The sequence below is a fragment of the Ochotona princeps genome, chromosome 21, assembly GCF_030435755.1.
Source record: "Ochotona princeps isolate mOchPri1 chromosome 21, mOchPri1.hap1, whole genome shotgun sequence".
Lineage (NCBI taxonomy): Eukaryota > Metazoa > Chordata > Mammalia > Lagomorpha > Ochotonidae > Ochotona > Ochotona princeps.
Genome location: NC_080852.1, coordinates 26,125,646 through 26,151,838, shown reverse-complemented (window position 1 = coordinate 26,151,838; position 26,193 = coordinate 26,125,646). Strand labels below are relative to the sequence as shown.

The 26,193-nt window shown below is 47.2% G+C and overlaps 1 protein-coding gene across 3 annotated transcripts in view; it reads left to right on the top strand.

Moving 5' to 3' along the window:
* Positions 1 to 20,130, top strand: part of RBM5 (RNA binding motif protein 5) — a 29,528-nt gene extending 9,398 nt beyond the window's left edge. For 2 of the 3 annotated variants that reach the window (XM_036497484.2, XM_012925864.2), the window contains exons 5-25: positions 478 to 547; positions 1,027 to 1,100; positions 3,484 to 3,567; positions 5,412 to 5,472; positions 5,905 to 5,970; positions 6,195 to 6,355; positions 6,966 to 7,063; positions 7,598 to 7,685; positions 7,859 to 7,936; positions 8,016 to 8,088; positions 9,273 to 9,358; positions 9,723 to 9,807; positions 10,020 to 10,111; positions 13,634 to 13,795; positions 14,171 to 14,320; positions 14,400 to 14,471; positions 15,061 to 15,240; positions 15,500 to 15,574; positions 17,549 to 17,646; positions 17,726 to 17,855; positions 19,505 to 20,130. In XM_036497484.2, the coding sequence (XP_036353377.1) occupies positions 478 to 547; positions 1,027 to 1,100; positions 3,484 to 3,567; positions 5,412 to 5,472; positions 5,905 to 5,970; positions 6,195 to 6,355; positions 6,966 to 7,063; positions 7,598 to 7,685; positions 7,859 to 7,936; positions 8,016 to 8,088; positions 9,273 to 9,358; positions 9,723 to 9,807; positions 10,020 to 10,111; positions 13,634 to 13,795; positions 14,171 to 14,320; positions 14,400 to 14,471; positions 15,061 to 15,240; positions 15,500 to 15,574; positions 17,549 to 17,646; positions 17,726 to 17,855; positions 19,505 to 19,630 (2,109 nt within the window). In that variant the 3' untranslated portion in view covers positions 19,631 to 20,130. The remainder of the gene's footprint in view (positions 1 to 477; positions 548 to 1,026; positions 1,101 to 3,483; positions 3,568 to 5,411; positions 5,473 to 5,904; positions 5,971 to 6,194; positions 6,356 to 6,965; positions 7,064 to 7,597; positions 7,686 to 7,858; positions 7,937 to 8,015; positions 8,089 to 9,272; positions 9,359 to 9,722; positions 9,808 to 10,019; positions 10,112 to 13,633; positions 13,796 to 14,170; positions 14,321 to 14,399; positions 14,472 to 15,060; positions 15,241 to 15,499; positions 15,575 to 17,548; positions 17,647 to 17,725; positions 17,856 to 19,504) is intronic. The other variant, XM_058679161.1, reaches the window with a different exon arrangement.
* The last annotated feature ends 6,063 nt before the right edge of the window (positions 20,131 to 26,193 follow it).

Here is a 26,193-nt window from a genome sequence, read left to right as displayed (position 1 = left end):
TATTGGAAAGGCAGATATACAGAGAAGGATATAGAAAGAATTTCCGTCCAATGGTTCATTCCCCAAATGCCCGCAACATCCAGAGCTGAGCCAATCTGAAGCCTGGAGCCAGAAGCTTCTGGGTTTCCCACATGGGTACAGGGTCCCAAGACTTTGGGCCATCCTCAACTGCCTTCCCAGACCACAGGCAGGGAGCTGGAAGAGAAGTGGGGCCACCAGGATTAGACATGGCGCCCATATTGGATCCAGGCATGAGCAAGACGAGGACTTTAGCCACTTGGCTACCGCTCCAGGCCCTGTTAGGTCATTTTCTATGATAAGTGTTCTCTTTTTCTGTCTGCCTTTTAGGATATTTGCATTTTCCAGGTAGAAGTTAAAGACTGTTAATTAAGCAGTTGATGTAGTACATAGCCTGTGAACTTTGTTCTGTGATGAATACTCTGTGACTAAAGCTTTTAACTGTAACATCCTGTGCAGATTCGAGAAACGATGCAGTCCTTTGAAGGCCCTCAGCCTGCAGACGTGAGGCTGATGAAAAGAAAGACAGGTGAGAGCTTGCTTAGTTCCTGCTGTTCTGGTTCTCTTCCCCCATTCCCACCTCAGTCCCTAAAGAACGTCCTGATTCCCCCAATCTTCAAGCACATGAAATCAGAATGAAAGGTTTGCCATGGCTAAGGAATGTGACTTTGAAAACGATGTTAGCATCTGAGAGGAACGTTTAAAAAACTTTGTCTTTAGGGGCTTTTTCCCTTCGGTAAGTAATGATTTGTAAACTCCTTGTTTGACTGTTTGTATTCATTTGCATGGTTATTAAGCGTGGAATCAAATCGAGTGACACTTAGTTCAGGCGACTTGTTCCTTGCCATGGCAAAGTATCAAGAAGATCCCCAAGTCAAGTGACATTTGTAAAGCTGCTTCCCAATTGGCTTTTGTCACGCAGTGTTGAAGCAGTGGGAGAGAGATTCACCTGTTATAAAGGAACTGACTAACACGAGTATCCCGTCTATATCTGAATGCTGTCTCTAGGTGTAAGCCGTGGTTTCGCCTTCGTGGAGTTTTATCACTTGCAAGATGCTACCAGCTGGATGGAAGCCAATCAGGTTGCTTCACTCACCAAGTCTAGATATTCATGAAAATGGAACAAGTCTGTACAATTTAAAAAGAAGGTTGAAGGAGTGGTTTGTTCCAAAGGAGTGACTTTTTAAAAAATTAAAAAGCTTTGTATATATTAAAATTGATATTATAATAAGTACAGTTCCAAGGACTAAATTGCAGAATTTGCTCTGCCTTTAAACATGGCTACCTCACCGGGCATTAACTATGAATACTTGTCTGGTAATTATCTTAATGGTCCTCTTTCTTCATAATTTTTTTATTCATTATGTCTACTGAGGGTAAGCTTAGACTATCAGACTACATTTGACAGTATACAGCACATAATGAAAATTTCTGGTAGGCATTTTTGTAAGTAATTCCTTGTTTCTGCCTGGACTCCTGGGTGCGTAACTGCTCAGATGGGTCTTGAGGGGCTATTTAAGGACCTGCTAGAATTCGTGAACAAAAAGTCTATTGAGGTTAGCCTGGAAGTAGTACCTTGCTGCTATCTAATCTAGTTCAGAGTGGCATTAACATTCTAATCTCCCCCTAGAATGCCTTTTATGGTCTGTTCAAGGCAGTCATTGATGGTTCTTTGATGTACTGTTAACTGAAGTGTTCTTCAGTTTACCAAGATAATGCTTAGTGCTTGGCACTTTAGTGTTTTGTTTTTTTGTTTTTTTTTTCCTCAAGAGCACCAAAGAACAATATTGAATGCCTTTACCAAGTGCATTCTGGGAATTGTCTTGACTTGTTGCTATTCTGCAGCATTTTATGATTTGAGTCATATTCTTCAGTTAGTAATATTGCCATTTATAACAAAATTAACGAAATTCATTACTTGAATTGATTGGCTTGTTAGAGTTTTGAACTTCTCATTTTCTTAACCAAGAAATCACAGTCTGGTCTTACAAAAATTGAGATTCATTCATTTTACACTGTGGATACCATCGTAGTGATTCCAGAACATAAAAAGACTTCATATGATTCTTTGACAGCAACTTTTGGTGCAGTGACTGTAACAGATTGATTATCCTGAGAGTTTAAAAGCTCTTCAGGAAGTAAAGCTCATCAGACATTGAAGAGTCTCCACAATTTTAATGTATACAAAGCTGTGTTAACATGTAATACTTCATTACAGTTCAAAATCACTCCAGAAATAAAAGGCCAATAGGTTTAGGGACTCAGTGGTAGTTTGGAGTTTCCCCAACACAACATCCCTCTTAGTGGGATGATTTATTGACATAATTCCCAGCTTCTCTATTTTTGCTTCTCTGTTAAAAGTGAGTGGATGGCCCTTCAGCTCTTTCTCTATTGGCCAGACATACAGTCTTGCCTTTAGATATTGCAGACAAAATTCACAGCATTTTCTTAATTGTCCAGGATTTGTGACAGCTAGATTGCTCGACTGTATGTCTAGAAGGGTTAGACTTTAACAAACTGGAAATCTAACCTTTGAAGTCTGTTCTGATAGTGTCAGATCACTGTTAACTCTCACCAGCCCCACACCCAAAAAAAATATATATACTCCAATTAAATGAAGGCTTTTGGGGGGCAGGTGCTAGGCGTACTCTTGGCCAGAATGATTCAGCTCCGAGTTTTGGCCCCTTAAAGTTAAATATCTGTCACATGGTTGACTTGAAGAATGAGGTGGTGTTATGCATTATTAACTTTTCCTACCCCCTGAAGAAACTTCATTGGCCTCCTGGTTACTCACCTTGAAGAAAGTTATCATCCATTCCAGTGAAAAACATGTGTCACTTAAGACATTCCATGGTTGCAGTTGGCAGGAAGACATCTCAATGTAGCTATTTTAAAAGTTGGTGGCATTCAGAATAGTCTTTCTGAGAAAGAGTTACCATCAGATTCCCTTTAAAAATGGCGTTCCCCTCCCTGTGTACCCCGAAAGGACATGTCCTGAAGCAGAAGTTCGGGGAAGGGAAAAGATAAAAGCTTTTACTTTGCATAAGGATGGGGACTTTGGAAAAAGTGAAGCGAAGCCCAAGGACACCATGATTAAAGTGGGAGACAATCTCAGAACTTGGAGAGTTGTGTCTTCTGCTTTTTGAAATAGACTGTCACTTTCAGGCAGCCTGTTGAATGTTAGGACTTCTGTCTCTGCTGGAGACACGGCCTGGTGCATGTCAGCGTTTAGTGTTTGGCAGCTTTCTCAGCATTCCCTTACTCCGTTTACCTTTACTCCGCATCCCATTCTCTTACTGCCTATCTGAAGATTGGATGGGCAGAGTATAGGTGGCGGTGGTTGGTCCTCCCCGTATGTTGTCCATTTAATTCCAGAGCACTGATTTTTCCGAAGTGTGCTCTGCCCTGGGAAAATGGACACATGTTCCTCACAATGGGAATAACTGACTACTTCTTTTCTTACAGAAAAAGTTGGTGATTCAGGGAAAGCACATTACAATGCATTATAGTAATCTGAGACCAAAGTTTGAAGATTGGCTTTGTAATAAGGTAAGCATGTGTTTTTCCAAATAGACAAACTTCTCTCAGGGTTTTGCTGTTTTTCTAGTAAACTATTCAGACAAGGAAACTAATAAGCACACACAGTCACAGTCTTTTCATATATTCTGACTTTCTTGAATTCTTCACACTGTGAGGATCAGAGGACAGAGTCCACAGAACTATAGTTTTCCTTCATTTAGATTGAGCTTCTAGGGTGACTATTTGGACAGTGGGTAAGATGCCACTTAATGTTTATAATCCCATTTTGGAAGTTTTATTTTTTCATTTAAAAGGCAAATATACAGAGAGAAGGAAAAACAAAAACATCTTTCATCCGCTGGTTCATTCCCCAAGTGGCCACAGCGGTCAGAGTTGAGCCAATCCAAGGCCAGGAGTCAGGAGCTTCTTCTGTGTCTCCCATGTGGGTGCAGGGTCCCAAGGCTTTGGGCAATTCTCTGTTGTTTTCCCAGGCCGCAGGTAGGGAGCTGGATGGGAAGTGGAACAGCCCAGGGTATGAACCAGTGCCCTTATGGGACCTAGTAGATGTAAGGCAAGAACTGAGGACTCTGTTCCCGAGAGTCTTTCATGCTTTAGTCTACATATGTCCTGTGCTCAGGAGGTGACTAGATACTCATCAGTTCACATCAGGTTTGTTTATATAGAATGGTACATAGAATTCTCTCAGTATAAGGAACAATTTCACCAGTGGCTGGCCAGGATTAGTTTTAGGTTTATTCATTTGTGATACTTGTTTTGCTTTTTGTTTAAGAGGCAGAGACAGTTCCCATGCTTTGGTCATTTCTTGTATACACCTTGGTTGACAGTGGGCCGGGTAAAGCTGGAAACTCGGTCCAATTCTCCTGCTTGGGTGGTAGAGCGCCCTTACTTAAGTTATCATTACTGGCTCAGTCTACGTTGGCAGGCAGGTGGGACCAAGAACCATAGGCAGCCATCCAACAAATCCTGGCACTCTCATTTTGGACATGGGCATCTCAACCATTAGACCAAATTCCTACAGTCGCTGGAGTGTTTGAACTGAAACCTTTTCCAAACTTGCTAAAAAGTCTTAAATACAACAACAACAAAAAATTAAGATTTGATTATTTTGATTTTAAAGTCAGATATACAGAGAGGAGAGATAGAGAAAGGTCTTCCATCTGCTGATTTACTCCCCAAGTGGCTGCAACAGCCAGAGCTGAGCCAATCTGAAGACAGGAGATTCTTCCAGGTCTCCTGGGTGGGTGCTGTCCTCATCTGTTTTCCCAAACTACAGGCAGGGTACCGGACGGGAAACAGAGCGGTCGGGACACAAACTGGCACCCATATGGGATCCCAGTGCTTGCAAGGAGAACCACTAGGCTACCACGCTAGACCCAACAAAAAAATTTTCGTGGAAGAATTCACGTAGCATAGCATTCTGAATATTTACCTTATCCCCTTGTGTGTCAGAAAAATGTGTTTTGTCTTTTTTTATTTTATTAATATAATATCCACATTATTACTGGAAAGCCTGGCCTAATGTAATAATGAAATAATTATAAAGTCAGGTGTTCATGTGCATAGGCTTTTAAGCTTCCCCTCTCATATCACATATGTGCATGTAAGCAAGTCCTGCCTCAGCTTTGATTCCAAGTTCTTGCTTATATGCCTGGGAAGCAGTAAATGATGATTCAGATACTTGGGTCTCTGCCACTCAAATGTGAGGCCTGGATGGAATTCCTCACTACTGCCTGGTCCAACCGTAAGTGTTATAGGCGTTTGAGGAGTGAACCAGCAAAAGGAAAATGTTGGTCTGTCCTGCCCTGTCACTCTGTCTTTGGAATAAATTACATAGATAATTTTTTTTCCCACAGTGCTGGCTTAACAATTTCAGGAAAAGACTAAAATGTTTCCGATGTGGAGCAGACAAGTTTGGTAAGTTTAAATTCAGAAATGGCTATTTGGGATATACATTGAAACCTGACTGACTAAATTATTGCCTGTTAATCTGAGGGGAAGATGCAGATTTTAGACGTTTACTCAGGTAGTCTATTTGCCTTAAACCTTAGGTTAGGTTGATGGCTGCTGGCAATGATGAGAACACAGATGTTCTTCTGTTTTCTAGAGCTAACTGCTTACCTGGTTTCACTCTGTATCTGCTTTTCTTTTGTGCAGATTGATGTCAGTCCTGTGCTGGCCCGATATTTGCATCCTACATTAGCCATTTCAAAATTGTTGAGGCTTAACTATAACCGCAAATCCTTTAAAAGGAAAAAAAAAAAGACTGCTATATGTAGTTAATATTTACTAAAACTGCATTGGTGTTATTTGTTCTGCCTTCAATTGAGTCTCCTTCACTTCTTCTAGACTCCGAGCAAGAAGTGCCTCCAGGAACCACAGAATCGGTTCAGTCTGTGGATTACTACTGTGACAGTAAGTTGAAGTGTAATCTTGCTATTTTGTATTAAAGCATTAGTTGTAAATTTCTGTTCTCTCACCCTTTTTAGTTGGCAATGGCTGCCTCAGTTTAGCCCATGAAAAAGAGTTTTAAGAATTTTCTCTGCGTTAGATCAAATCCAAAATGGATTTTTTCATGCTTGAACCAGCCTTTAGTGGTAGGAATGCATTTATTTATCATTTGTCTCATTTATCCACAGCAATCATTCTTCGGAACATAGCCCCGCACACTGTGGTGGATTCCATCATGACAGCACTGTCTCCTTATGCATCCTTAGCAGTCAACAACATTCGCCTCATAAAAGACAAACAGACCCAGCAGAACAGAGGCTTTGCGTTTGTACAGCTGTCATCTGCAATGGTGAGGTTGAATCTTTTTTTTAAAAGATTGATTTATTTTCTTTGAAAGGAAAATTATAAGAGGATGAGAGATCTTTCATCTGCTGATTCACTCTTCAGACGGCCACAATGCCCAGAGCTGATCTAATCTGAAGCCAGGAGGGAAGAGCCTCTTTTAGTTCTCCCACACAAGTGCAGGGTCCCAAGGCTTTGGGCCATCCTCCATTGCTTTGCTAGGACACAAGCTGGGAGCTAGATGGGAAATGAAGCTAGCTTTCTTTTTAAGATACAAATATAGTTCATCCAACTATGATACTTTTTACAAAGCTTTTGGAGTTTTATGTGTGAAGCTATCATGATTTTGCCTTGCTAAATTATGAGGCTTAGAACTTTGATACATAGTAAAAATAATACCTGTCGAGCCATGATTTTTTCCTTTCTGCTTTGTTGTAGATTGATTTGGCATTTAATAATACTGAACATTTTCATTGCCTGTATGTTTTCTCTTTCATATTCACAAACATAATAAGAAATCCCTGATCTTGTTATTTTTATAAAAAGCTGTTTCTTTGAATGGGTTGGATGGTAAGGAGAGACTTAATTGTGTGATACAACTTTTTTTCCACATTCAGGATGCTTCTCAACTGCTTCAGATATTACAGAGTCTCCATCCTCCTTTGAAAATTGATGGAAAAACCATTGGGGTTGATTTTGCAAAAAGTGCCAGAAAGTGAGTGACTCATGGGCTTGATTTCCTAGTGGCTGTAGCTGTAGAATTGTGAAGGCAGCTACTTTGCCAACCAATACAAGTTCCTACTTTATATCCTGAGCTGCTTCCCTCTGTCTTCTATAACCAGTTGTTAACGGTTACCAGAAACGGTTTCAAGAATAGCAGATAGGTTGAGAGTATGTGCTGTGTAAACTGTAGCACCATGGTACAAACCTGTCTAGAGGTAACGTATTCTTTCCAGAGCATCATGCTAGTAGCCTCAAGGTTCCTAAGTCTAGTACTATAAATGTCCCTTTTCTAGTGTCATTGTTCATCTAACCATTGCCTGGTTAGATAACAAACTTAAAAACTGAGCAGTGATATTACAGGGATACTTGCTTACTGTACATAGACTTCTCTTTCTGTGAAATGTGGCTTCTCTGGGCTTTGAAGATTAAGAAAGGGTAGTGTAGTCACTATCTCGCTGGCAGTGGGAGCACTAATTGGGGGCGCTTACAAAGTTCTAATCACATAATTGAATTTTTGTGATTTCAGAGACTTGGTCCTCCCAGATGGTAACCGGGTCAGCGCCTTCTCTGTGGCTAGTACAGCCATCGCTGCTGCTCAGTGGTCATCCACCCAGGTAAGATGGAGGATTTGCTCAGGGTATTACGACAGTATTGCTCAGATACACAGAATGACCTTTCCCCACAATATTTGTAATAGAAGCTCTCCAAAGGAAGTTTGAGAGACTTGTTTTCTGGCTTTCCTTGAATATCCACTAAGTTTGTCTTTGTTTTTATTTTGGTCTTACAGTCTCAAAGTGGTGAAGGAGGCAATGTCGACTACAATTATCTGCAGCCAGGCCAAGATGGTTATGCCCAGTACACTCAGGTCAGTTTGACCAGCCTCCAACCTCCAGTCTGCAGATTGAGTCTGAGAATAGCAGCTTTAATGGTGGACTTTTCTTCAGTACTCACAGGATTACCAACAGTTTTACCAGCAACAACCTGGAGGATTGGAATCTGAAGCGTCATCTGCATCAGGTAGTCAATCTCATCTGCCTTTTTCTTTCTGTTTAAACAACTGTGGCTAAGCAGTTAGGACTAGATGTCCTTACTAGACCCACAACTCTAAGTCCATTTCACTGCAAGAATGTAGGTGACAAATTCAGGGTTGTTCCTGTGCGCTCAAAATCCTAGGGGTGACTAGAGTGGTTTATACACACAAAAGTCTGATATAACCTCTTCAAGTTCCGGAGTGTGTGTAAGTCTTAGTATTCAGATTTTTGTTTCCCTCATGTGTGTTGTTAGATATTCTGGCTGCCCACATAAGTTCAGGTGAGTAGAAAGAGTGTGATCCTAAAGTCTGATGTTCAGGCTTCCACCCATGGAAGTCGCAATAAGCAGCATATTTTTTAGCTTTTGAATTATAAAATCCTTACTTAATTTTTTTTTTAAGATTTACTTTATTTTAATTGCAAAGTCAGATATACAGAGAGGAGGAGAGACAGAGAGAAAGATCTTCCGTCCAATGATTCACTCCTCAAGTGACCACAATGGCCAGTGCTGCGTCAATCTAAAAGCCAGGAGCCAGGAACTTCCTCCAGGTCTCCCACACGGGTACAGGGTCCCAAGGCTTTGGGCCATCCTTGAGTGCCTTCCCAGGCCACAAGCAGGGAGGTGGATGGGAAGTGGGGCTGCTGGGATTAGAATTGGTGCCCATGTGGGATCACAGGAGTGCAAGACGAGGACTTTAGTCACTACGCTATTGCACCAGGCCCTTTAAATATTTTCTTATCCCCAGACCAGATAGCTTTATTTGTTTGGGTTTTTTGGTTTTGTTTGGAAAGGCTGAGTTGACAGGTGGAGAGGGGATGAGTGAAAGAGAACTTCATCCCCCAGTTCTGTCCCCAATAAAGTCAGCACACAAGGCCAGACTAGGCCTCCCATGTGGGTGGCAGGGACTCAAGGGTTTTCCAGGCACATTAGCAGGGAGCTAGATGAGAAAGAGTCAGGATTCAAATCCAAACCAGCACTCTTGACATGTCATGCTAGCATCCCACGCAGTAACCTGTGCCACAGCCCCAGGTGGCAGTAGTTTCTGTCTTAGCCGTCACACCAAAACCCTAATGTCTCACATTCTCAAAACAGTATGAGCATTACAGGAACTTATGTTTGGCTTGGAGTTCTGTACTTTGGCTTTCCCTAACTCTTGTGTTTATCATCAGGTACAGCAGTGACTACCACTTCAGCAGCTGTAGTATCCCAGAGTCCCCAGCTGTATAATCAAACCTCCAATCCACCTGGCTCTCCGGTAATCCTGTCCTCCTAAATGTAGAACTGGTAGCTGTTGGTTAACTTTGTTCTGTTGAACAAGTCTTACCTCTCCTTCGATTGGGCAATACACATTCCAATCTCTCTGTCTTTATTAGATAATGTTATTATGGATATGCATGTATTTTAAATATAAAATTTCAGGAGTGTATTTATACTTTGTGCATGCTTCAGCTTCACCTTTAGAAAGAAAATGGTCAGCATGTGTTTTGTGAAAGGATTGTGTTAGACCCTTGCTACAGTGTGTATGTCACGGAAGCCCTTCTTCCTGGATGGTTACAGTAATATAGTTCTCTTGAAAGGCTTTACAGTTGAAATTATATTGAAGCTGCTGTTCTTTCCAGACTGAGGAAGCACAGCCTAGCACTAGCACAAGTACACAGGCCCCAGCCGCTTCCCCCACTGGTGTAGTTCCTGGTACCAAATATGGTAAGCCAAACCTCCTGGGGCTGCTGACAGTTGGAAGTTCCTAGTTGTTGCCTTTGTTTAGTGAAAGTTCCTCTCCCTTTGTGGGTTTCAGAGGGACACTTGGGGATGTGAGTGAGAGGAGAGCTGTCAGGCCTGCTGCACCTCATTAATTTAGAATCTGAAATAAAGCCAGTTTCTTACATGGAATGACTGTGCTCACTTTTGCTTTGCAGCTGTACCTGACACATCCACATACCAGTATGATGAATCTTCAGGATATTATTATGATCCAACAACAGGCCTCTACTATGACCCAAACTCGCAAGTAAATATACTGTTTCCTTTTCAGTTTCACTAGAAATACTTTAGCTTCCCATTTCGGTTTATGAAGTATGAAATGAAATATTCCTACAAGACAGTATGTAACCCAGAATTAGGGAATTTTTAATAAGGATTTATTTTATTTTATTCGAAAGGCAGAGTTAGAAAGAAATGTCTTCCATCTACTTGTTCACTCCCCAAATGGCTACAACAGCCAGGTCTGCTCGAGGCTTAAGCCAGGAGCAGGAGCTTCAGCAGAGGCTCCCACATGGGTACAGAGCGCAAGCTTGCCTGTCTCTTTCTCTCGCAGGCACATTATCAGGGCGCTGACCTCCTAATAGACTGGGAAAAGGGTGCAGAAGATGGCCCAGAGGTTTGGGTTCTTACCTACTCACATGGGTAACTCAAATGAGCTCCTGCTGTGTCACCATCACATATGGGCACCAGGCTGCTCTCCTCCAATCAGCTTCCTGCTAATGGCCTGGGAAGGCAGCAGAGGATGACCCAAGTGCTTGGACCCCTCTACCCATGTGGGAGACCCAAAAGAAGCTCCTGGGTCGTGTATTGTTGTGACCATCTGGGAAATGAACCAACAGATAAGAACAGAGTGTCAGGAGTGTTACATTATTAAAAATTGAAACAATATGCACAGGCACTATGATAGAAGAGTGACGCTTTTTCAGGTGGTACTGTGTGGACACTTAGGCTGATTTTCTCAAAACACTTCATAAGTAGGTATTCTTTGGCCCTCCATGAAGTCAGCAAGCAACATGCCTGGAGCATTGCAGAAGGCTATTTCCAGAAACGTTGTCTTGAGCAGTTAGTCTACTTTTGCTGGGACTAGACCACTTCTGCCTCTTGGTACCTTTGTCACCAGAATTGCACTGATAGAGCCATTTTTCATCTGTTCCAATTCTTCATGGTACTCCAGAATCTTGATCTCCTTTATTAAAAATAGTCATTAATCTTTGCTGTGGTGTGCCGATGTGGGTGTGACAGTTTTTGTATTCTGACAGATTTTGAGCCTGTATCATGTATGATAGACTAATTCAGATGCCTTTGGTGTTGGCTATTGTTTGCTATAGGGCAGAAGCAACATTAGGTTTTTTTCTTTGCAAATTAACATGAGTGGTCTCCCACTATAGGCTTCCTCTTTAGCGTGAAGCATATGTTTTATTTTGTTTTTCTTTCTGAGTAGTTGCCTCTGAGATAAAATTTAGTTTTAACCATTTAGAGTGTGCAGTAAATTCTTTGATTCTTAGTATGAGTCACACCAGTCCCTTTTAGGCATTCTTTCCTTCCTCTATTCACCACTGAACTAGAGTTTTTAAGATTTACTTTATGGGGCCCGGCGGCGTGGCCTAGCGGCTAAAGTCCTCGCCTTGAAAGCCCCGGGATCCCATATGGGCGCCGGTCCTAATCCCGGCAGCTCCACTTCCCATCCGGCTCCCTGCTTGTGGCCTGGGAAAGCAGTTGAGGACGGCCCAATGCATTGGGACACTGCACCCGCGTGGGAGACCCGGAAGAGGTTCCAGGTTCCCAGCTTCGGATTGGCACGCATCGGCCCGTTGCGGCTCACTTGGGGAGTGAATCATCGGACGGAAGATCTTCCTCTCTGTCTCTCCTCCTCTGTGTATATCTGGCTGTAATAAAATGAATAAATCTTTTTAAAACAAAAAAGATTTATTTTATGCATTTGAAAGAGATCTTCCATCCACTGGCTCACTCATATGGCCACAGTGGCTGGAACTGAGGTGATCTGAAGCCAAGAGCCAGGAACCTCATCCAGTTCTCCCGTGTCTGTATAAGGGTCCAAGCACTTTGGTTATATTCTGCTTTCCCAAGCATACTAGTAAGGAGCTAGATAGAAACTGGACTCAAACTAGCACTTGAGGTAGTGGCCTAACTTGCTAAGCCACAAAGCTACCCTGGCGCTGAGCTACTTTTCAATCTATAGATTGACCTATTCTAGACAGTTCAGTTCATATAAGTGGAAATGGATAATATGACTTTCTTTGTTGTTCATTTGTTTCTTATTTTTGGATATTGACTTTTTTTATATCTAGCTTCTTAGCATCCCTATGTATTCATCCCTATGTATTCTTTTTTTTTTTTTAAAGATTTATTCATTTTATTACAGCCAGATATACACAGAGGAGGAGAGACAGAGAGGAAGATCTTCCGTCCGATGATTCACTTCCCAAGTGAGCCGCAACGGGCCGACGCGCACCGATCCGAAGCCGGGAACCTGGAACCTCTTCCGGGTCTCCCACGCGGGTGCAGGGTCCCAAAGCTTTGGGCTGTCCTCAACCGCCCTCCCAGGCCACAAGCAGGGAGCTGGATGGGAAGTGGAGCTGCCGGGATTAGAACCGGTGCCCATGTGAGATCCCGGTGCGTTCAAGGCGAGGACTTTAGCCGCTAGGCCACGCCGCCGGGCCCATCCCTATGTATTCTTGAGGGTGAAATTTAGCAGCTCTCTGACATGATATTTTTGGTGTCATTTCTGACTTTAGCAAGGAAAAGCATCATTTAGCACTCCATAAATAAATATTTTGTGACTAGGAGCCAAATATACAGCAGGGTAAAAGAAGTGCTTTTAACAGGAACTTGGCATTGATAGCTTGTGGCTTCAGAGTAAAGTGAGAAGTTCTTTGTGACCTGCTGAATGAGTGGGAAATCTTAAAAAGGAGTGAACAATGCTAAATGATGCGCATCTTCTTGGTACTGGTCCTGTTGCTCAAGTTTCTTCACCAACACCTCTTTCCCCAGAATCATGTTAAGATTCTATGATTGGGGCCCAGAGTGTGGCCTAGCGGCTAAAGTCCTCACCTTGAACTCCTGGGATCCCACATGGGCACCAATTCTAATCCCGGCAGCTCCACTTCCCATCCACCTCCCTGCTTGTGGCCTGGGAGGGCACTCAAGGATGGCCCAAAGCCTTGGGACCCTGTACCCGTGTGGGAGACCTGGAGGAAGTTCCTGGCTCCTGGCTTTTAGATTGACACAGCACCGGCCATTGTGGTCACTTGAGGAGTGAATCATGGGATGGAAGATCTTTCTCTCTGTCTCTCCTCCTCTCTGTATATCTGACTTTGCAATTAAAATAAATAAGTCTTTTCAAAAACATACACAAAAGTAATTACTAAAAAAAAAGATTCTATGATTGGTTGCTGGAGGTGGGGTCATAAAGGCTCTGTGTAGATGAGCTATTATCACAGTGACATCCGCCCGGTTTGTATAACCAGGTGCTCTGTGGAAAGGTGTGAGCTGTGTTCCTCTTTGGTGTATTTTAGATAGGCTCAGGTTAAATACTGAGAACTAGACACTTGCACAAAAACTGCTTCCAATCTGGAAGTTTTATCCTTCTTTCCTAGCTGACACATCACCTGTACCTAGAGGTACCAAAGAACCTTTCTGGTCCTTCTACAACTATTATACAACTTTTTTCTTTTTAGTGCTGGGTTTTTGAAACACCACCTGACATAGCAGAATATGTGCATTCACTGTTTTGTTTTGTTTTTTCTAGTACTACTATAATTCCTTAACCCAGCAGTACCTTTACTGGGATGGAGAGAAGGAGACCTACATGCCAGCAGCAGAGTCTAGCTCCCACCAGCAGACTGGACTGCCTCCTGCCAAAGAGGGAAAAGAGAAAAAGGAGAAACCCAAGAGCAAAACAGCTCAGCAGGTAAGGTTATGACCCAGCTCGGAGACTCGTACTTCTCTCTAGAGTATGGAGCTTAATTCTTCATTTTTGAGTTATAGCATTTATGTCAGTTTTACTTGGACTGTTGAAAATTAGATGAGACATTAAGTGTTTGGAGCATTTTGCAACTTTTAATTGTTATACATAGCCTGAAAACCTAGAAAATAAAATTTCCTACAGATTACATCTCTAAGGCTTTTAAGCAGTACTCATCAGTGACCTTGGTTGTATGCAGCATCTCATGGAAATACTTATAGGTAGAAGTAAAAGTAAAAGGGGTTTTTGCTCTGCAGTATATGCTGTTGAGGTAAGATCTTTAGATGTTTCATGGTGGTATTTGTTGCTTTACATTATTAGATCGCCAAAGATATGGAACGCTGGGCAAAGAGTTTAAACAAGCAGAAAGAAAATTTTAAGAATAGCTTTCAACCTGTGAATTCCTTGAGAGAAGAGGAAAGGAGAGAATCTGCTGCAGCGGATGCTGGCTTTGCTCTCTTTGAGAAGAAGGTAATGGAACAGGAAGGGCTGTTCCTTGTAATAGGCATTGGGAAAACTTGAAACTTACGGCTATGTCTCTTTTTCCCAGGGGGCCTTAGCTGAAAGACAGCAGCTCATCCCAGAATTGGTGCGAAATGGAGATGAGGAGAATCCCCTCAAGGTAAGGAACTAACACCAGTGTTTTAATGGCCACTTCAGGTTTATGTCGCATTTCGAATGTCAGTCTCTTTCCATGGGTATCTGGGGCAGTGGATGTGGTCTCTGTCCATGGGTATCTGGGGCAGTTTCTGCACTTAGAACCCATTTGGAAAGTTGTGTTTCCTGTTGGTGAGAGCAAGTGAGATGGAGCAATGAAACAACCTGAATTCCTGAGCTGAGCTAATTGAGTTTCATTACATCTGAAAGAGTTCTTAATGGTCTGGAAAGAGAAAATTAAGGCAAGAAAAAAACCTGTTTTGCTTCATAGATACTGGTCCATTACTCTAATCTACTGTTGTATTTGAAGGTTATATACATGGTCAGTGGTTTGAATTCATCCAAGAAGCCGTTTCTTGGCTCTTAGAGACTTGGTCCCAGGAGGCTAGTACCAGGCTCAGCACTCAAAAGACCCAGCTGCTCTGTAAATTCAGTACTAAAGAATGGCAGAGTGATGGGGGAAGCTTGTGTTTCGGATGTTACTTCATCCAGGTACATAGCTGTCACTATGTTCCTGTTGTACCTGTGGGGTGACCCACGTCTTTTATCCCCAGAGGGGTCTGGTTGCTGCTTACAGTGGTGACAGTGACAACGAGGAAGAGCTGGTGGAGAGACTTGAGAGTGAAGAAGAGAAATTAGCTGACTGGAAGAAGATGGCTTGCCTGCTGTGCCGGCGTCAGTTCCCAAACAAAGATGCCCTGGTCAGGCATCAGCAGCTTTCAGACCTCCACAAGGTAACCCTGCCTTTCTGATCCGATCTAAGCTGGGGAGGGAAGGCTCAGTAAACGTGCACTCTTTAACAATGGCTATTTAGAAAGTTGTAACAGTGTAAAATGGAAAGGAGCATGGCAACTCCCTGCACACCAGGCCCATAATTTTGACACCATAATGTAATGAAATGCGTTTTGGCTCCAAGAGTGCTTTAACTCAGATCCTGCTAATGTTACAATATTTCAAATTGTCTGAATTCTGTGTCTAAACTCTTCTGTCTAGCAAAACATGGATATCTACCGACGATCCAGGTTGAGTGAACAGGAGCTGGAAGCCTTGGAATTGAGAGAAAGAGAGGTAAATTGGAAACAGTGACCCACTAGGATAAGTATTTGGTATCAGGACCCAGGGGCAGGATAGAAAGATTTGTCGCACACTCAGCCACTATAGCTCATGTAGACTTAGGCCTTACGTGATTTGTGACTCCCACTCTGTAACATCATGATGCATAAGACAGAAGTATGCCCCATGGACTTCCACAGGTCCTGAAGTGCCACACAGGTACTGGTGAAGTGCCCTGGGTTTCAGGAGAACTTTGTGGTTTGATGTTATAAAGAACTTCAGGACCCGGTGCAGTAGGTTAGTGGCTGAAGTCCTTGCCTTGCACGTGCTGGGATCCCATACAGGCGCCGGCTGTAATCCCGGCAGTCCTGCTTCCCATCCAGCAGTCGAGGATGACCCAAAACTTTGGGACCCTGCACCCACATGGGAAACCTGAAAAGGCTCCTTCCGTCTGCTGATTCACTCCCCCATGGATGCAGAACTCAATCTGGGTCTTCCTACATAGTAACAAGGATCAGGTCTTTAAGCCATTGTCTGTTGTCTTCCAATGTGTGTATTGGCAGGAAGCTGGAATCACAAACAGAATTGCAAGCTGCTAGAGGGACACAGGTGTCCTGGGGAGTGTGTGAACCTCTGCACATTCAGATACAGCCTGTGGGTTAGGAATAAATCAATGGGTCAGAAACTGTTCCTACCCTGGTAACAATTCTGAAGTTTCTGGTTAAGGTTTTGCTTTCCTCTGTTTGCTTAGGGGGCCAGTTCCCCCTGGGATTGCTGAAGGATCTCCAGATGCTGTCTGTCCACAGAGGTGGGCCCATTCAGATGCTGAAGAACACAGACAATGCTGTTCTCCTTCCCAAAAGACCTTCACAGGCTATACCCACCTGCCCCAGGAGACTGAAAACTGAACACAACTCTCTGGCTCCTTTCAATGTCTGTGTAAACTGTTTAATTTATTTGAAAGGCAGAGAGTAAAGATCTTCCATCTACTGGTTCAGTCCCCCAGATACCTACAATTAAGCAAGTCTGGGCCAGGCAGAAGCCAGAATATCAGAATCTCCCACTTGGGTGGCAGCAACCCAGGTGCTTGAAGCCATTTTCTGGTGGTCCCCCAGGACATGTCATCAAGAAGCTGGATAGGAGGTGTAGGGCTCATAACTAGCACTCGTGGGTTGTGGGCATTGTAATGTTTGTAAACAGGGCTTTCCCTGAGGCCTGGCATTGTGTAGACATGACTAAATGTGACAGGAAAGAAAATTTGCTAGACCAGTGTAAAAAACCAAATACTTGTTTTAAAAATGCTTGAGGTGGGCTCAGCGCTATAGCCTAGTGGCTAAATCCTCACCTTGCACACTCGGGATCCCATATGGGTGTCAGTTCGTATCCCAGATGCTTCACTTCCATCCATCTCCCTGCTTGTGGCCTGGGAGAGCCGTCCAAGACAGCCCCAAAGCTTTGGGATCCTGCACCCATGTGGGAGGCCCAGAAGAGGCTCCTGGCTCCAGATCAGCTCAGCTCCAACCGTTGCGGCCACTTGGAGTGAATTATCAGACAGAAGATCTTCATCTCTGTCTCTCCTCCTCTCTATATATCTGCCTTTCCAGGAAAAATAAATCTTAAAAAGATTTATCACCTCAAGTATTTTTTTAAGATTTATTTTTATTGCAAAGGCAGATACACAGAGAGGAGGCTGATCTGAAACCAGGAGCCCGGAACTTCCTCCAGGTCTCCCACACAGGTGCAGGGTCCCAAGGCTTTATGCTGACTTCGACTGCCCTCCAGGCCACAGTTAGGAAGCTGGCTGGGAAGTGGGGCAGCCAGGACCAGAACCAGCGCCCATATAGGATCCTGGTGTGTTCAAGGCGAGGACCTTAGCCTCCAGGCCACTGCACTGGGCCCACCAAGGTGATAAATCTTGAAGTACCAGTAATTAGATGGATAATTAAAACCTGAGTGTCTCTAGCAGTGTTCTTTTTTCCTTCCACCTAGATGAAATACCGAGATCGAGCTGCAGAAAGACGGGAGAAGTACGGCATTCCAGAACCTCCAGAGCCCAAGCGCAAAAAACAGTTTGATGCTACCACTGTGTATGTGACGTGCACCATTTTCCAGTTCGTTGGCTGGGGCTCTGGCTGTTTTAAGTAACTGTGTGTTTGCCACTGGCAGGAATTACGAGCAGCCCACCAAAGATGGCATTGACCACAGTAACATTGGCAACAAAATGCTGCAGGCCATGGGCTGGCGGGAAGGCTCTGGTTTGGGAAGAAAGTGTCAAGGCATCACCGCTCCCATTGAGGTAAGCAGTGGGGTTGGCCGTTAGTGGATGTTTAGGCATACGTTGATTAGGGAGGATGAAAGCTCTGGAGGATCTAGGATCCAGGAAGCACTTTACCTTAGCAGTCTGCTTTGGCCAGCTGATAGCATCGCAGCTGAGGGGGCCTTCCTTTTAACATGTCCATTGGAAGGAATGGGGATAGCACTCCAGTTGCTTTTTCTGTTCAGATTTGTTATCTTTATGAAAAACCACTTGGTTTTTTTTAAAGACCATGTAACTTTTGTTTTCTTGATCATAAGAAAACTTGTCACTGAGAGTGCTTTTCTTTAGCACCCTCCCAAATCTGTTAGCTTAGATTTGATTTTTGGGGGGCCGGCAGCATAGCCTAGCGGCTAGAGTCCTTGCCTTGAATGCGCCAGGATCCCATATGGGCACTGGTTCTGATGCCAGCAGCTCCACTTCCCATCCAGCTCCCTGCTTGTGGCCTGGGAAAGCAGTCGAAAGCAGTGGGATCCTGCATCCGCGTGGGAGACCCCCAAGAGGCTCTGGGCTCTTGGCTTCGGATCGGCACAACACCGGCTGTTGCGGTCACTTGGGAAGTGAATCATTGGACGGAAGAGCTTCCTCTCTCTCTCCTCCTCTCTGTGTGTCTGACTTTCCAATAAAAATAAATAAATAAATAAAAAGATTTGATTTTTTTAAGGGATTATACTGAAGTGATTGTGGTCATGTATATATGAAATGTAAGGTTTGATAAGATTTTCATTCATCAGAAATCCCTGAATTTGCCAGATTGTCATCAGAGCCAGCCCCACTGTGGCCTCTCACATACTGATACTGAGCTGTCTTCCTGTTAAAATAAATCTTTTTTTTTAAGCAAGAAATCGTCACTATTTCACTCCTCAAATGGCCACAACAGCTGGGTTTGGGCCAGGCCACACTCAGGCCTGGAACCCTGTCCACATCTTCCACGGATGACTTGGGCCCCAGGGACTTAGCAGGCCATCTTCCTCTGCTTTCCCAGGTGCATTAATTAGAATTGGAGCCGCGGGCCCAGTCCGGTGGCCTAGCAGCTAAAGTTCTCATCTTGAACATGATGGGATCCCATATGGGCACCGGTTGTAATCCCTGCAGCCCCGCTTCCCATCCAGCTCCCTGCTTGTGGGCTGGGAAAGCAGTCGAAGACGGCCCAAAGCCTTGGGGCCCTGCACCTGCATGGGAGACCCGAAGAGACTTCAGGCTCTTGGCTTCGGATCGGCACAGCACCAGCTGTTGTGATCGCTTGGGGAGTGAACCATCGGACAGAAGATCTTCGTCTCGGTCTCCCATGCGGGTGCAGGTTCCCAAATCTTTGGGCCGTCTTCGACTGCTTTCCCAGCCCACAAGCAGGGAGCTGGATGGGAAGCAGGGCGGCCAGGATTAGAACTGGCGTCCATAAGGGATCCTGGCACACTCAAGGCGAGGACTTTAACTGCTATGCTATCACCCCGGGCCCAGTGAGGGGCAGCTTACCCCACTGGCCCCTGAGCCTGTGAAACTGGCTCATCCCAGACATAGGTGCATCTGTCTGCTGCTGGGCAGTCCTGCTGCACAGGCTGTGGGCTTAAAGAGATGTGGGCGTGCGCCTCACCCTCCTTGCCAACTACTGATGTCCCTTTCTCTTTTCCCAGGCTCAAGTCCGGCTGAAAGGAGCTGGCCTCGGAGCCAAAGGCAGCGCATATGGCTTGTCAGGTGCTGATTCATACAAGGATGCTGTCCGGAAAGCCATGTTTGCTCGATTCACAGAGATGGAGTAGGACAAGGGGAGCCATGGAAGGCGCTCCAGGAGCACAAGGAATGTCTGTCTCTGAACTTCACTTTGCCCTCCCCTCTTGCAGGGCATGCTTTGTGCTGTTAATAGATTTTAGGGTGAACCGCTTCATTCTGCAGGGTTCCCCCCCCCCACGTTAAAGGAGTTCCCCTATGTGCATTATCTGGTAAATGGCCTTCCTTCCCGCCAGAGGGCCTGTGAACAGCCCAGAGGGCACCATGGGTTTTTGTACTTCTATGTACATAATGTAATGTAGTGTTTTCCATGTGTAGCCTCTACTGTGGTCCAGCAACCCCTCATGTTCCTGGGGTTGAGATGCCCTCGGTGGTAGGTAACACTCAAACCATCTCTGTCCTTTATTGTGATGTCTTTCTTTGGCAAAAGCCTTGTGTATATTTGTATATTATACATTTGTACAGAATTTTGGAAGATTTTCAGTCTAGTTGCCAAATATGGCTTCTTTACAAAAGAAATCCTTGAAAAATGGGTGTGCTGTGTGTCTGTCTTCTTGGTGAGGGGTAGGGTGGGGTGGAGGCATAACTAAATCACTCAAGCCTAGTGATGACTTCACTTTACCCACTAGATTTTAATATTTATTTATTTAATCTGAAAGGCAGATTTTAAAGAAGAAAAGACAGGGCCTCCATCCTCTGGTTCACTCCCCAAATGGGCAGCCAGAGCTGGGCGGATTCAGAGCCACGTGCTTCTGAGTTTCCCAAAGAGAGCATGCAGGGACCCAAGGACTTGAGCCACCCTCTGCTTTCCTCTCAGGCAAGGTAGGAAGCTGGATTGGCAATGGAACAGCTGGGACACAAACCAGTGCCCATATGGGATGCAGTACCACCATGACAGCTCATAACTATCATGACCTAAGATGGAGTACCAGCCATGATTGAATGGGTGTCAGAGCTTGGCAAGCTTTCACAGGCTGCAGTTGAGGTGCTGAATGGGGGTGTTGCTGCTCTGTGGAAGGCAGCCTTCCAGCTCCTCTCCACCTTGCACAGGGTGGGGAAAACCATGGCTCTGTACCTTCTCCTGCAGTGCTCCACTTGGTGCCTTGGCGTTAGAGCCCAGTCGCTGATTTACTCAGATGCCAAGTCCTCAGGCCTGTGCAGTCTGCCGTCTGTACAGCCCTAGAATTGCCCTACCTCAGCCCTCAACAGCCCCAGCAGCAGTCACAAGCAGCGTAATGAGGGACATCTGACGGCCTGGATGCCTGTGTGAGCTCAGCTTGATGACGGACCTTGCTCATCAAAGGCGGAGGGAGGAAGACAGCTTCCCAGGGGAGCCTGAGCTTCCCATCAACCCTCTGGATTGATGTTGGCACACCAGGAAGGCCTGTTCAGTCTGTCTGTGTGAAGCCTTTTCTCGTGCTGCTGTGCATGCTGTGGTGGACTACAGCATCTGTCAGCTGAGGCACGAGCTTTCCTTTTAAAGTGGAGAGCCAGAGCCCTCCTCAGCCATGGCTGTCAGCAGCACATCTAGCCAAGGGACTGCAGCTCTGCACTTTGGTCTATACTGCATCAGTGTCTGAGGCTGGATAAAGCTGTGGTCCTTCAGGCTGTACATCTTGCTGGTGCTGAGGGCCCAGGGAACTAGGCAGGGAGTTCACCACTCACCTGCCTAGTTCACAGGGTTTCTGTCATACCTTGATGAAGGGGGTGCTACAGAGCAGTACAAACTTCCCCATCAGGGAAACCCACATTTGGAAAGGGCTTTTTCCAAGTTATGGGGAGCCTCCAAGTTTCCCAAGTCCAAACTGCCCTTGGCTGAGACAGCTGCTGCCATGTGCTGGGCTTTGAGGCTGTCCAGTAACAGCTGCCATGGCTGTGCATCAAACAAGTTTCAAAGCCCAGATGAGCAGCCAGGCCTGATCTAAGCTTCCTAGGCATGCACAGTCTGGCTGGTGGTCTCAGGGGCATCCAGAGCCCAGCCACCCTGATTCCAGGGAACTGAACGCCCTCAGGGACAGGTGGGACATTGGGGGGGGAGGGGCAGAGAAGGCCCTGGAAACAGGACCCAAGAGAATATTGTGCTGCTCATGGCCGCCAGGTGGCAGCACTCCATCATCTATTTGACCAGACTTTTGGGTGGTGGTGGTGGGAGGGTGTCCCCGTCAAGTCCTCAGGTACTGGAGGCTTCGGAATGCTCATTCTTGGTCTGAGATTTGAGGAGGCCTGGTTAGAACTTGAGGCTTGAAGTTCTGTGTGGAGCCAAGCAGATACCAAGTCTTAGCCAATTCCTATTTTTGCAACCCCTCTTGTTAGAAAAGAGGAAGTTATCCCCACAACTGGCCCTGTTCTAGTAAGTACTCTAGCCTTAGCAGTCTTATCAACCCAGGCAAGCATTTCTGTAGTCGATAAAATGCATTTCTGCCTCTTATGCTGTCATCCCCCCCATGGCTATTGACTCCTGACAGCCCACATCAGACCTGCAGCTTCTGTCTACAGGGCAGGGAGAATTGGAGTCGATTTTCCCAAGAGCCCCCTCCCCAGCCTCCCAAAAAGTTGCAGGAGGGATGGGCCTGTGGAGACAAATCCCCAGTTGCAGGCGCAAGGCCAGACTCTAGCACTGATGTGCCCCAACTGCAAAGCGAGCTGAACCTTAGGATGATTCCAATGCCCTGTGGAAAGCCAGAAGACTGGGAAATGCAAGAGAAGTGACAAGGGGCCAAGAGGATGCTGGAAAGGGCTACAGATAAATCAAGAACAAGGTGGGAGGAAGCTGTGTGTGAGGAAGGGGCGTGCAGGCAGAGGGTTTGGGGGAAGTCAATTCCATTCTGCCCAAGGCTGCTGAGATAAGACAGCAAAATTCGGGGTATTGACAGGGGAAGGCCTTGGCAGGCTTTTAAGAGGAGGAGCCAGGAGGCTGAGCTGAGACCCCCCCCAACCCCTTTCCTGTGCAATAGAAACCCAGAAGCCCCTTGTACCCAGGCCAGACTCCCGGCTCCAAGCAGGCATCACCACCCACCCCAGTCTGGCTGGACAGAAGCTATTCAAGAATGATTCATGGATGCAATTAAGCCTTCCCCGCCCCCACCCCAACTCCCTGGCTGGGGCCTGGAGCGGGGTGTGCAGGTGTGGGAACCTAGCCCAGCCTGCTTTGCAGGGTTTGGGTTCGGCGCAGGGGCCTCCAGGGCCCAGCACAGCCAACTGCCTGGGGATGCCCAGACCAGATCCCCACGGCCTGGAACAAGACAAGGCTGAACCCAAATCCTAGAGGCACCAGCACAGGGGCTTCCCTCCCCCGCCCTCTTCCCCCACCCATGGGTTGGGCTGAAGAGCTGCACAAACCTGCACTGTGCAACAGGCACACACCTGCAGAGCCCCCCTTCCTGCCCTGTCCTCCAGCGGCAGCATGCAGACACCTGCGGACCCCAACAATCTACTCCACTGCCTGACACCTGTGAGCTCCTATTCCTCTCCCTGGGCACTGGCCCCCAGGCAGGCACCCCCAGGAGCCAGATGCAGTAATAAATCTCCTGGTTCAGCAGCAGGCTGAGAGAGGGAGCCTGCAGACAGGAGTAGGCAGGAGTAGGGGTCACCCCCCACCAGCAGGCACACCTGTGTGCACCCCGCTTCAGGAAGGTGGCCCTTTGGGATCTCCAACCAGAGCAGGTTCCTGAACTCACTGCATGGTCCGTGGCAGCCACAGTTCTTAATGAAATAGGTGGGCCCAGGCTCAACACTCCCCTTTGGACACCGGTAGCCACAGCTGGCAAGGGGATGCACCTTTCTCAGACTGGCAAGTGGAGATTCCAAGACGGAAGCCCAGGGCTCAGCCATCCTTCACCCTCAGACTGGAAGCCTTCAGGACCAGGCTCTGCCACAGGCTCAGAAAGGCTGGGCTGGCCTCCTCCCTCAGACAGGGCTCTCCCAGGGACTATGGACAGACCCAACCTTCACCTGAGCACCTCAGCACCAGTGTTGCTGAGCCAAAGACTCGCCATCTCCCAGACTCAATGCAAAAATGCGAGCAACAACGACACACCAGCACCACCACCACTACCAACCGCCCCCCCTCAGATTTTTCTGGTTCTTATTAATGTAAATGAAATCTGCTCAGAGCGCCCTTAATGGAAAGCGTTCCTGGAATTTGACTGCGCACACGTGGGTGGGTGGGGGGTTGAGTCCTGAAATTAACCCTTGCGCTGCCAGACCCACTACCACCAATGAACCACAGTGACTTTGGTGGGGCCCAGGACAGTCACTTTCTTGCCACATCCAAGGCGAGCAGAGAATCATTTCTATTCTACCCCTTGGCCTGAGACGGGCAGGTGGCCCAGGGGCTAGGCAGAGTGTTGACTGGAAATGGGGAGCCCTAGAAGGTACTAGATGGAGGATGGACTGGACCAAAGGAGGGGGCTGCAGGTCCAGCTGCCCATCTGGTCCTCAGACATGTCTAGCCTGTGGAGCTGGGAGTCAGGCAGACCCTGCCCCTGAGATGCCGTCCCCTCTCCACCTACCTTACTCCTGAGATCTACCAGGGAAGTCATCTTAGGCTGGGGGCAGTTTGGGACCCCAGAGTGGATGCCCAGGGCCAGTTGCTGCAGGGGACGGGGTATAGGAGTGTAGCAAAGCCCTGGCCTGGAGCCCACAGCGTGCCCAGCCTGGCCCCCTCCCCCAGGTCTGGATGCTTGTTCTGGCGCGCAGCCCCCAGCCGGCCCCGCCGACGGGGGGTTTCACTGCGCTCGCGGCCAGGACCGGGTTGTCTGCCGCGGTGGTGGGGGTGGGGAAGAGTCTAGGATTTCAATTTCTCCCAGGTGTGGCTTGGGCTGTGGGATGCCTTCGGGAGGCTGGCTTTGGGGCCAGCACCTGGGGCGGGGGAGGAGTTAGGGGCCCCAGAGAGGGTGCTCAGGGAGAGGGGGACACAGCGGCGGGGCGGGAGAATCTCAGGGAGAAAAACGGGAGGACTCAAAGTGGGTATCCCTGGGAGGAGGTGGGGGCCCTTGATGGGCAGCGGGTTGGGGGGTTTGCGGGAGGGGGCGGGACTGGCAAAGGGCAGAGCTCGGAGAAGGGGGCTGGCTGCTGGGGGACAATGGGCTGCCAATCCTTCCCACCCACACCTGTCAGCCGGGCTGGGGGAGGGGCCTGACCCACTTAGCTGCGTCTCCCCCAGGCTCCCGCGCTAATGAGCAAGCTGCTGGGCCGGGAGGCTGCTTCCCCAAGGCTGTGCCTCAGGCCGGCCCTTCCCCCACAGCCCCTCGTTATCCCGGGGGTGTTCTGAGCCCTGCTGCTCCCCTCTTCTGCAATTGTGCCGTCCCTGGCAGTGAGGAGGGGGCTGCAGGCCCCTAATGTGTCCGCTTAGCCCCTTCTTCCCCGGGACCTGGCAGACAAAGGCCACAGCTCCCTGCTGTGCAGCGCTGAGCAGAGCTCCGCTTGGATTCCACCTGTGGGTCCCACCTGCATGCCAATGAGGGCAGCGGCTGGGTAGCATGGGGGTCTGCTCTGCCAGCCTGAAGTATCCAGTACCTGAGTGTGAGAGGAAGACAGAGTGGCTAGTAGTGCGCAGTCCAGGAGGAAAGTTCAGGGTTGGGTCAGGAGGGATGTGTGAGGAAAGGGGAAAAGCTTGTAGGGGATGTGGCTGCTGTTTCCCCCACACCCCACCCCTCGTTGTTTAGGGGCTGGTTGTGGCATAGCATGTAAAGCTACAGCCTGTAATACTGACATCTCTCATGGGCATCAAGTCCTGGCTACTCCACTTCCAATCCACCCTCACCTGTCAGCCGGGCTGGGGGAGGGGCTCCCCACTAATCCAGCTCCCCACTAATGTGCCTAGGAGATTGACTCAAATGCTTGGGTCTCAACACCCACTTGGGAGACCCAGAAAAAGCTCCTGACTTTGGCTGGGTCCAGCCCTGGCTATTGAAGCCATTTGGGGAGTGAACTAGTGCACGGAAGATTCTCTCTCTCTCTCTCTCTCTCTCTCTGTAAAAGCTTTTGTTTATTTGTAAGGTAGAGTGACAAAGACAGATCTTCCATTCCCCCGGTTGTCTCCCCAAATGGCCACAATGGTCAGTTAGGCCAGACGGAAGCCAGGAAATTGGAACTCCATCCGGGTGTCCCAGATGGATGCAAAGGGTTGCACCATCCTCTGCTGCTTTCCCAGGTGCGTTAGCTAGCAGGACTGAAATCCACACTCTGACTGGGTATGCCTGTGTTCCAAGTGACATCTGAATCCGCTGTGCCACAACACCAGCTAGGGAAGACGACATGTGGGTGAGAGCAGCACTGTGAGGATGTATTGTGGGGAGCAGTGGGAGGAGGGCAGGTAGTGAGAGCCCAGAGCTCTGAAGGAGAGCAGTCTGGGTGGGGCCAGGCTGCCCTGTCTTCCCTGCTCCAGCTCTTCTCACTCCTTGCTGACATTCTTGGGGTGTGTGGAAAGGCCTGGTTACTGGATTTATGCCCAAGTCCCCAGACTCCCCCCTCCTTCTGTCCCGCTGTCCATCTGTCCTCCCCTCCCCAAGGAATGCCAGGCCCAGGTGGCACTCTCTCGCAACACCCTCAATTAGAGAAGGGCTTTTTTGAGATGGCAGCATCTGCCCCAACT